The following is a 12051-nucleotide window of genomic DNA, read 5'->3' as shown; positions in this document are numbered from 1 at the left end:
ATGAAATTATAAATGGTTCAAAATTGGATTTTGATATTAGGGATCTCAAAGTGTAGAGTCTACACAAACATTTTACAAGCTGAAATTCTCAAAAAAAACCTGAAATACTTCTGGTCACAAGCCTTTTGTTTAAAAGATACAATCTATACTTTTTAAAAATCTCTTTTAAATGTCAAGCCAAACACTATTACATTGGCATGAATAAAGAAATCTTGACTATTGATGCTTGCCAAGTCAAGCATGCTTTAGAAGGAACCCAATCCCTCCTAGCTGAACTTAAGATCTGTTTGAGGGTTCCCACTTTTAGCTTTTTTGAGACATTCCACGTTAGCTGCTGGAGGGTGTTGCACTCCACCTGTCAGGATAGGAGGTCTCCTTTGAAGAATGATCAAATATCACGGTCAGAGTCTCTTCCCCATCAGTACCAAGGCTTACTTGGCTACATCACACCTTGCCCAATTCCAGAAGTTCATTCTCTAAAGGATAATCATGAGCTTCAGCCTCACTAGATGTCTGGACAGAAAATGAGCTTTTGATTAATTAGCCTACTGGGATTTTTCTATCTCTCAGTGATGAAAGATAACTAAAATCTAAAGTCAGGTCTGGCTTCTACTTGCCAAATTGGAAAACTAAAAAAGCAATGATGGTGGCTAACCACTTAACTAATCTAATCTTTATTTTTAAACTTGCCTATAAATCTCTTTCTCTCATCTTGATGAGCCTCCAATCTGAAGATTGAAAATAATCTCCATAGTTTATCTCATTTATAAAAGACCATTGCTTCAAAATGCTTTAGGCATACACAAACACACACACACACGCACACACACACACACACACACACACTCATTTGTCTGATGATGTTAGTGTTACATCCAAGGACAAAAAAAAAAAAATAAAAAAGCAACAAAGTTACTCTTGTTATTCATGTCCAGCCTCAGAACCTCAGAATTGCAAATTTTAAAAAAGTCAGACAGGAAATCTTTCATCATGAACTGAAAGGAACACAGGCATTTCATCACAACTGCATTGTCAAACGCCTGAGACAACTGAGAATGCCTTAGGCAGAGATCATCCTTTATAGTCATCATGTGGTCTCTGCAGGGGAAAAATGGAGGAAACAAGTTGATGTTAGGGTCAATCATAGACTACTGATAACACTCAGGTTTTATCCTATAAAAGTATCAATCTCATGTAGCTCAACCTAACAAAATAGAAACTAATGGATCCAGTGCAATATCCTAGTGACTAAATCTTTTCCTTGCAATTGCCAGGATCCCATATGGGCGCTGGTTCATGACCTGTCTGTTCTACTTCCTATCAAGCTCCCTGCTTGTGACCTGGGAAAACAGCGGAAATCCAAAAGAAGCTCTTAGCTTCAGATCGGTTCAGCTCTGGCTGTTACAGCCATTTGGGGAGTGAACCAGCAGATGGAAGATCTTTCTCTTTGTCTCTCCCCTCTGTAGATTCAACACTCCAATAAAAATTCAACATTCCAATAAAAATAAAGTAAATCTTTTTTTTTTAAAGATTTTTATTATTATTATTGGAAAGCCAGATATACAGAGGAGGAGAGACAGAGAGGAAGATCTTCTATCCGATGGTTCACTCCCCAAGTGAGCCGCAACGGGCCGGTGCTGTGCCAATCCGAAGCCGGGAACCAGGAACCTCTTCTGGGTCTCCCACGCGGGTGCAGGGTCCCAAGGCTTTGGGCCGTCCTCGACTGCTTTCCCAGGCCACAAGCAGGGAGCTGGATGGGAAGTGGAGCTGCCGGGATTAGAACCGGCGCCCATATGGGATCCCAGAGAGTTAAAGGCGAGGACTTTAGCCGCTAGGCCATGCCGCCGGGCCCAAAAAAAATAAAGTAAATCTTAAAAAAAAAAAAAGAAAGAAACTACAATTATGAAAGCTTCCAAAGACTTCATGGGAAGATGCATATTATGAAAAACGAGGTATGGTCTTCAAAATGCATTTTGCATCAAAATAAACTTAGCTTTTAATTCCATTTTCCATAAACTTTTTGAAGTATCCTAGTCCTTTGCACTAATCTGTATCAAGTTTATTATAAACCTTATCTCCTTCCTTAACTATACACATCACCCATATGAATAGGTACTATTATTGCTTATCATTCCATCCAAATTTTACAAACAAGAAATCAGACTCAGAGTCTCTGCTCAAGGTCATACAGCTTGAAATGAAATGAAACAGTTTGCTCAAGGCCACACAACTTGAAATAGACAAAAGTTCAAACTTAATTCTACCTGCACGGCCTGCTAGTTTTTTTCAAGTCTAGATTTCTGTAAATATATTGAGAATATAGCTCCATTTCTGGGCTAGAATATATCAGTATGAGTACCTGATTTATGCTTGACAGGCTATTGAAAAGAGATCTGAAAGAATACTTCTCGGGATGTCTCAGTTAGCTGCTTGGTGACTATGGGCTTTAGATTTACAAACACCTAACAATCCTTTCCCATTTGAACTACCACAAACCCTTAGCACAGAGACCCCCCCCCCAAGTGTCTAAGGCATGTCCTTAGGAACAAGAGAAAGACAACAATATATATGTTAGTGGGGAGTGATAGAAGTTCCATTTCTAAAAACAGCTAGTGTTCCTCATTTAGAGGAGCTATTTTAAAACAAAAACACTTCTTTTTAAAAGATTTACACAGAGTTACACAGAGTTTACACAGAGTTAACACAGGGAGGAGAAGAGACAGATATTGCATCCGCTAACTCGCTCCCAAAATGGTCAGAATGGCCTGGCCCACATAGGGGCCAGGAGCTTCTTCCAGGTCTCCCACATGACTAGCAAATGGCCCAGGGACATAGGCCATCCTCCCTGGTTTTCTCAGGCACATTAACAAGTAGCTACATTAGAAGTGGAACGTCTGGGATTCCAACAGGCACCCATGGCAGCTTCACCCACTAATACCACAATGATGGTGCCAGCAAATACTTCTGACTTGACTGAATTTTGTACCAATCAACACCTAAGCCACAATGAAAAGCTTAGCTTGGAAGGGGAGAATAAGAAACCAATTTCCCTCCAGCCAAAGAGCCTGTTCCATCCTCACTATTAAACATTGTGATCTGTGTCCCAGCAAGCCAGAAAAGTGAGCAGTATCATCCTTTTTACAAAGAACACTAGGGCTAAGTAATGCATCCCAGGTCACTGAAACAGCAAAGAGTAGTATACCAACTAGAACCTAATTCTGCCACTGAAGCTGCCTGAACAGAGTGATTTCACAACTCATCATTCCAAAGTACTGCTGCTAATAACTTCTCATTCTGCCTCCTCAAAATCCCAGACAATTCAACTCGAGACACTGTCTCTTTGAAACAAATATGAAGATATAAAATAGCTTAATAAGATGAACACAACCAGGATTTATCCAATTGTGTTAATAATAAAAACTCACCTAACTGGTCACATACATCTGGAAAGGGAGAAAGCTCCCCTCATTTTTCCTCAGGCTTCAGAGAACTCTGTCCTCAAACCCATTTGTTGCTGACACCCATATACTCATATACTTGTACACTACATGGTTCTTACATATTTGTACATGTGATTAGGAAGATAGTGTATGTGAAGGTCCATGAAATGTTAAGTGTTCTACAGACACAGGGCAGTATAGCAACAGGCAGGAACACAGGGAACAAATTTTAACAATGACATAACTATTTAGTGAAGTCCTAGTAGATAAAAAACATCTCATATGTCCTTATATAAACAATCTCATTGCTTTTGGTTATCAGGCAACTAGCAGATGTTTTTAAATGTCCAATCTGGTCAACAGTTACTTCTTAACATATTTCCCAATGGAAATCTGGACACAAACAACCCAAAATAAAAGCCCCACTTGGCAGTAAGATTAGAATTTGGCTTCCTCTTGGTTCATGGTGTTCATGTTACCACATTAATGTAATAAGTGTCACAAACCTTACCTTATCCTGTTTGTCACCAAAATGACTAAAATATCGTAGACTACAATTTGGGCTGGCTCCCTCAGGAGGATTCCATGTCCATATTATTGTGCACAGATTTTCAACAGAGACACTCAAATTTGTCACAGGCGGCTGAGTTTCTGTTCAAATCAAGCACAGAAATAAACATCAATTCCAGTGTAACACTTACTTCAATCCATTCTCAGAAATACTAGAGACCAAGTACAATAACAGCTGAGTAAACATCATCATACTCACTGAGTCAAGTACTATTCTAAATATCTAGATATACGGATCTGTTTAATCCTCAAGATGACCTTTGGCATATGAACTACTATAAGCACCATGTTAAAGATGAGGTGACTGAGGTCACTTGCCACATATCACATGACTAGTAAACGAAAGACCAGTGCCAAGGTTACATTCTGAACTACAATCCCCTCCTTGCATTTCAGCAGGTGCTTGAATCCCTCAGATACAATGCCATAGTATTCTCATTTCACACACACACATCATCCCAAATAATCGAAATCATCTCTACATTATTTATAAAATCTAAAACAACAATATGCAAAAAACCAGTGACAAGGAAAAGTTTGTATGTGTTCAGGACAGAATTTTTGTTTCAGATATTCCCTATCTGTAGTTGATTTAATTCACAGATGTAGGACTAGAACACAACGACGTCTGTACTTGCTCTACTGTGGACAAGGAGATGAGCACGTTCCTAATGACTTGTACCTCCAAGAAATCTGCACTTCCCCACACTTGGGCCCTACTTCTTTCTCACTCATAGTGATATTTCAATCTCAGCAGTTCTGTGTTTAAGAAATTGATCTTGGGGGCCTGGCATGGTAGCTTAGTGGCTAAAGTCCTTGCCTTGCATGAGCTGGCATTCCATATGGGTGCTGGTTCTAATCCCAGCAGTCCTGCTTCCCATCCAGCTCCCTGCTTGTAGCCTGGGAAAGCAGTCAAGCACAGCCCAAAGCTTTGGCACCCTACACCTGTGTGGGAGAACTGGAGGAGGCTCTGGGCTCCTGGCTTCAGATTGGCGCAGCTCCGCATGTTGCGGCCACTTGGGGAGTGAATCAATGGACAGAAGATCCTCCTCTCTATCTTTCGTTCTCTCTGTAAATCTGACTTTCCAATAAAAATTTAAAAATTAAAAAAAAGAAATTAATCTTGGGGCCTGGCGCCTTGACTCAGTGGCTAAATCTTCACTCATATGGGTGTCGGTTCTAATCCCAGCAGTTCCACTTCCCATCCAGCTTCCTGCTTCTGGTCTGGGAAAGCAGTGGAGGACAGCCCAAAGCCTTGGGACCCAGAACCCGTGTGGGAGACCTTTAAGAAGCTCCTGGCTCCTTGCTTCAGATCAGCTCAGCTCCGGCAGCTCTGGCTACTTGGGGAGTGAACCAGAAGATGGAAGATCTTTCTGTTTCTCCTCTCTTCGATTCTGCATTTCCAATAAAAGTAAACTAATCGGGCCTGGTGGCGTGGCCTAGCAGCTAAAAGTCCTCACCTTGAGCGCCCTGGGATCCCATATGGGTGCCGGTTCTAATCCCGGCAGTTCCACTTCCCATCCAGCTCCCTGCTTGTGGCCTGGGAAAGCAGTCGAGGACAACCCAAAGCCTTGGGACCCTGCACCCACATGGGAGACCAGGAGGAGGTTTCTGGCTCCTAACTTCGGATTGGCACAGCACCAGCCGTTGTGGCTCACTTGGGGAGTGAATCATCAGAGGGAAGATCTTCCTCTCTGTCTCTCCTCCTCTCTGTGTATCTGACTTTGTAATAAAATGAATACATCTTTTAAAAAAAAGTAAACTGATCTTTTTTTTAAAGATGTATTTATTTTTATTGCAAAATCAGGTACACAGAGGAGGAGAGACAGAGAGGAAGATCTTCCATCCATTGATTCACTCCCCAAGTGGCTGCAACGGCAGGTGCTGTGCCGATCCGAAGCTGGGAACCAGGAACCTCTTCTGCGTCTCCCACGCGGGTGCAGGGTCCCAAAGCATTGGGCCGTCCTCGACTGCTTTCCCAGGCCACAAACAGGGAGCTGGATGGGAAGTGGAGCTGCCGGGATTAGAACCAGTGCTCATATGGGATCCTGGCGCATTCAAGCCGAGGACATTAGCCGCTAGGCCATTACGATAGGCCCATAAATTAATCTTAAAAGAAATACATTAATCTTGAATTATACTTGTTAATATGAACTGGTAACTGTTTTTATAGCTTTTCCAAAGAAGTACTGAGAAAGAGATTTAGCAGCCTTTGTTTTTCCCCTGAGGTCTGATCCTAAAAATTGGAGCTTTCCACTAATTTGAAGAGGGAAGGGAAAGAAGATAAATCCAGAAACATCATTTCAAGCTTTTCTGAGAATTTTTAAGACCAGGATCATCAAATCATCCCCCCAAAACTGGGCAAGGCATTCTATAGGAATTCTGTCTTTCCAACTTTTTCTGTAAGTAAAAGTCATTCCAAAATAAAGTATATTACAAATTTTCAAATAATCCCTCATATGTTCTACAGTAGAAAACAGAATCATTTTCAAAGATTATAGTTACAGAAATTTATAAAATAGTTAAATTTTATATTCTAAGCCAAACATCAGAGTACACTGGGGTCACTTACATAATCAACAACAGTTTTAATACTCTCTAAGTCAAAAATTCTGTTTTTTCCCCAAACATCAACATATTGGCAATGAATATTTGGAATTTCCCTAACAGTCCATATTATTGATAGCAGCTATGTGGCTAGCAACTTACAAAGGCCCTTAATTTTCCAATATTCATTCCCGTTCTTCCAACTGTACTATTGAATGCTCGCTTCTGCAGTACATATACCGACTGTACTATTGACATCTTTTCCAAAGGCCCAACTGTAGGAAGGGGCATCCCAGAGCAAGACAAGGCCAGGTGGATGTAAAGAATTCTTAGTGCATTGAAAATCCAGCTAATGAGATGGATATGTGGTGAAGAAGCAGTTAAGTTGCCACTTGGAACACCAGCATCCCATATCAGAGTGCTTGGTTCAAGTCCTGGCTCCTTTGCTTCCAGTTAATTTTCCTGCTAATGCACGCATTGGAAAGCAGCAGATTATAGCTCAAGTACTTGGGTTCCTGACATCCACATGGGTGACCTGAGTTGAGACCCAGGCTCCTGGCTTCAACCTGGCTTAGAAATTTGAGTCAGCATATAGAAGCTTGCTCATGTTCACCTGCTCATTCTCTGTCCCTTCCCATCCCTCTCCTACAATGAAAATTATAAAAATCTGGCTATTACCAAGTAGCACAGATATCTTAGGCAATAGTATCATCTCTGGAAATTTAAGCAATGACAAGAGTATATAGTGGGCCCGGCGGCGTGGCCTAGCGGCTAAAGTCCTCGCCTTGAAAGCCCCGGAATCCCATATGGGTGCCGGTTCTAATCCCTGCAGCTCCACTTCCCATCCAGCTCCCTGCTTGTGGCCTGGGAAAGCAGTTGAGGACGGCCCAGAGCACTGGGATCCTGCACCCATGTGGGAGACCAGGAAGAGGTTCCAGGTTCCCGGCTTTGGATGGGCGTAGCACCGGCCCGTTGCAGCTCACTTGGGGAGTGAATCATCAGAGGGAAGATCTTCCTCTCTGTCTCTCCTCCTCTCTGTATATCTGGCTGTAATAAAATGAATAAAGCTTTTAAAAAAAAGAGTATATAGTTATTTCATTTTAGCCTTTCTTATATGTCAATAATATGTTGGAAGACAATTTCTCAGGCAGAGAGCTTCCAACGTCTTCATTCCTATAAGACTATAACCAGTTTCAAGACTATTGGCCTTATTTTGTAGTTTCCAGAAATGTAACAAAAATTTAGGAAATATGGATTGGTACTTTCTGGTTTATTGCATTCCCACACAAAACTAAAAGTCTTAACAATAAAACATCACTTCTTTATGGCTAACATCAACTGTATCCCAATTTTCAAGTTAATTCAAGACCTACTGAAACCTAGTTCTTAAATTTCATTTACTTATTTTAAGAAGGGGGAGGGATATCTTCCATTCACTGGTTCACTTTCCAAATAACTATAATAGTCAGGGCTGAGCCAGGGCAAAGCCAGGAGCCTAGAACTCCACCCAGATCTCGCACTGCTGCTGCCCACAGTGTGCCATTTAGCAGGAAGTTCCATCAGAAGTAAAGCTGGGACTCAAATTCAGAAACTTTGATATGGAACATGAGCATCCCAGGCAGCAATTTAACTCCTGTGCCACTGTGACTGTCTCTTCTAACCTACTACTCTTTAACTTAATTTTGCAATAGAACAATAATCCAATCTCTCAAATGGAATTCATTTTGCTCATCTGATTTGAAGTATTATTTAGCCAAGTATTTGCACTGGAACTATCTACGATCTTTTTTTTTCCAAGTGGTTTTCTACATACATCTTTTTTTCAAAAGATTTGTTAGAGTTTTAGTTTTTAGTTTTTAACGGATTCAATATAGTTCATAGCTACAACTCTAAGAATATATTGAAATTCCCTTCCTCCCTCTCTGTCCTTAGTCTGTGAAATAATATTAAATTTATATCACAGTAAAAAGGCTTAATGTTTTACCAAACAAGATTAACAAGTAAAAAGCAAAAAGACTTTAGTGGGAATACAGACAATAGCTATAACAAGAAGTTGAATATAGAAACGACCAATTCACCAGAAAATTTCACCAGAAAAATTTAAAATACCTACAACTTTGAAAACACACATTTTTTGGAAGATGGCAGAGTAGGAAGCACTAGGAATCTGTCTTTCCTCCTAGACAACAATTAATTGGCAAAATCTGTGTGATGTAACTAACCTAGAACTCTAGAGTTCATTCAGACACCTGTCAATTTCTAGAGGCAGGTTTAGACTGCAAATTGTGATTAACTTCAATCAATTTCAGCTTTTTAAAAATGCTATTCTTTATTTGAAAGGCAAAGTTACAGAAAGAGAAAGACAGGGAGATCTTCCATCTGCTGGTTCACTCCCCAAACAGCCGTAACAGCCAGAGCTGGACCAGTTCGAAGTCAGGAGCCAGGAGCTTCCTCCAGGTCTTCTAGATGAGTCCAAGAGCCCAAGCATTAGCAGAGAACTGAACCAGAATCGGAGCAGGGACTGGAATCAGCACCCATATGGGATGCTGCCACCACAGATGGCAGCTTTACCGGCCACACCACAGTGCTGGCCTCTCAATTTCAGCTCTTAGTACAGTAGTAGTCATCCATCCAACAGTTTCAATTCCACTACAAGAACTCTTGCACACGGTCTTTGGAAACACCTGCAAGAGCCAGGGTGAGCAGAAAGAACTTTGTCCTCCAAGTATTAATGATCTGTAATCTGACTGGCCACTGTTGCTGCAGTAAAATGGCTAGTGGTTCTTGTAGTATCAGCACCAGTGTTACAAGCACCTCCCCAAGCTGAAGTGATTTTCAGGGGACTTAAAGAACTGGTGCTCTTCCTTACTCTTCATTTTCCTCCTTTTCCTCTTTTGGGAGCTAGACAACAAAGATTAGGGCCTTCAAAATCAACTGTATGTATGGGAACAATTAGAAAGTAATCACACATGTTACTGGTCTTACCATAAGTTGTTCAACACAGACAGTCCACAGCAATAAAAATAAGCAAAAACAGTAATGAGATAAACCCAGAAATGCTAGAAAATGGGGAGAACTTGATTTTTTTGGGTTAGCACACATTAGATTCAGATGCCAAGTTTTCAACAACAACAAAAACACTTGGCATTTAAAATATATGTGTGTGTGTGTGTGTATATATATATATATATGAAAACAAAACCAAAGGAAAAATGTCAATCAAGAAAAATGGTCTCTGAAAAAGATCTTATGATTAAGATACTAGACAAAGGCTATCAAACATCATCTTAAAAGTGCATGAAGAACTGGAACATGGAAAATTTAAAGAAAATGGAAATACCTATCCTAAAAAGCTCAAGCAATCAATATATAATGTACACCATACTCCATAAAGATACAGAATTATTCTCTGCCAATAAAAATGGAAATGGTAATAAATGGATAAAAGCCTATAAACAAACTTTTTAATGCTATGGTTAAAAAGTCCATGGGGGTCAGTGCCACAGCATAACAAGCTAAACCACAGCCTATGGTGCCGGCATTTCATATGGGCACTGTGTTCAAGTTCCGGCTACTCCATTTCCTATCCAGATCCTTGTTAACACACCTGGGAAAGCAACAGAGGATGGCCAAGTGCTTGGGCCCCTGCCACCCACGTGGGAGACCAGGACAGAGTTCCACGCTCCAGGTTTTAACTGGCCCAGTCCTGTCTGATGTGACCATTTAGGGAGTAAACCAGTGGATGAAGATCTCTCTTGCTTTCACTGTCATTCTCACTCTGCATTTCAACTAAATAAATAAAATTTTTTTTAAAACCCTGTAGACCTATGTCCTTCATGAATATCGATGGTTGCATAAATCCTCAACAAAAATGCCAGCAATGTAAATTTAGTAGCATATCGAAAGGACTATACATTAGGATTTGTTCCTGTAATACTAGGAAGGTTCAACAAACAAAAATCAATCACTTATAATACACCACATTAACCAAAGGAGGAGAAAAACACATGATCATCTTAACCGATGCATGAAAAGCATTTCAGAAAACTCAACACCCTTTCATGCTAACAACTCTCAACACATTAGGACTATGAGGAAACTACTTTAAAATAATAACATCTCTATATGAAACACCTCCACAGCAAACATCACAGTCAACACCAGGAACTGGAGCAGGAACAGGAACCACACAAGAAGGCCTATTTTTGCCACTTCCATTTGACATAATACCAGGAGCTCTAGCCAGGTCAATTAAGCAAGAAAAACAAACAAAAACAGTCAACTGGGAAAGGAAGACGCAAAATTGTCTTCATTCATAGATGATATGATTTTATATTGTCATCCTGGGTTACACACACACACACACACACAAATAGAGCTAATTTAGCAATGTGGCAGGATACAAACTCAGCATACAAAAAATAGTCATCATTTCTATAGTAACAATGAAGAGTCTGAAAAAGAAATTATAAGGCAATTCCGATTACAATAGTATCTAAAAAAATGAACAGTTAGAAATTAATTTAACCAAGTAGAAGAGAAGAAAGTTTTTTATAATGAAACTACAAAATATTTGTCCAAGAAATTATACGTTAAATAAGTGGGAAAACACCATATGTCCATGTTTTAGAATACTTCAACAATGATGTGAACACAACCCAAGGTGAAATGACACATCTCCATCAAAATCTCAATGATATGCTTTTGCATAAATCGGAACATTCATCCTAAAATTCATACGTAATCACCAAGGGACTCTGAATAGCCAGCACAATCTTGAAAAAAGAATAAATTTGAAGGACTCCCAGTAATTGCAAAAATTACTGCAATGCTACCATAATCAAAACAGATGGTATAGCGCATGAAGAGAGATATCTACAACAATGGGATAGAGTAAAAAGCCCAGAAGTGAATCACTACATATATGATAAAATGATTTTGGACAAGGGTGCTAAGACCACTCAACAGGGAAAAGGCAATCTTCTCAGCAAGTGAGTGCTAGGGAAACTCCCCAAACGGCCACAATAGCCAGCGTGGTCCAAGCCAAAGCTAGGAGACCAGAGCATCTTCTGGAACTCCCATGTAGTTCCAGCTGGCTCATTCTCTGCTGCTTTCCCAGGTATTTTAGCAGGGAGCTGGATTGGAAGTGTAGCAACCAGGACCGGAATCAATGCCCATGCAGGATGCCAGCACGGCAGAAGCACGGCAGATGGCAGCTTAACCTGTTACACCACAATGCAGGTTTCTAGACATTTTTTAAAGGGCTATGTTTTAAGGTTTTTTTTTAAGTCATTATGTCACAGCACCAGCTCCTTCTCAATGTCACTAATAGCTCTTTATAAGTAATTTCCGAAAAATGTAGTAGATTAGGAATATAGGCTTTGGAGCCAAACTACTCCAATTCATATCCTAGGTCTGCTACTTACTAGCTGGCAAGGTATTTAACCTCTGTTCTTTTTTTTTTCATCTGTAACATCAGAATGATAGTAGTAAG

The 12051-nt window shown here is 40.3% G+C and overlaps 2 protein-coding genes across 2 annotated transcripts in view; both read right to left on the bottom strand.

Moving 5' to 3' along the window:
• IL13RA1 (interleukin 13 receptor subunit alpha 1) overlaps positions 1-12051 on the bottom strand; it is a 67236-nt gene that overhangs the window by 50781 nt on the left and 4404 nt on the right. Inside the window, exon 2 of the mRNA XM_058659210.1 lies at positions 3952-4091. Within this exon, the coding sequence (XP_058515193.1) occupies positions 3952-4091 (140 nt within the window). The remainder of the gene's footprint in view (positions 1-3951; positions 4092-12051) is intronic.
• The window catches only part of DOCK11 (dedicator of cytokinesis 11), a 235980-nt gene continuing 232921 nt past the window's right edge, over positions 8993-12051 (bottom strand). Inside the window, exon 53 of the mRNA XM_058659209.1 lies at positions 8993-9351. Within this exon, the coding sequence (XP_058515192.1) occupies positions 9207-9351 (145 nt within the window). The 3' untranslated portion in view covers positions 8993-9206. The remainder of the gene's footprint in view (positions 9352-12051) is intronic.

This window comes from Ochotona princeps, chromosome X (assembly GCF_030435755.1).
Source record: "Ochotona princeps isolate mOchPri1 chromosome X, mOchPri1.hap1, whole genome shotgun sequence".
Classification (NCBI taxonomy): Eukaryota; Metazoa; Chordata; class Mammalia; order Lagomorpha; family Ochotonidae; genus Ochotona; species Ochotona princeps.
The sequence above is the reverse complement of the archived record's forward strand: the minus strand, read 5'-3'. Positions and strand labels throughout refer to the sequence as shown.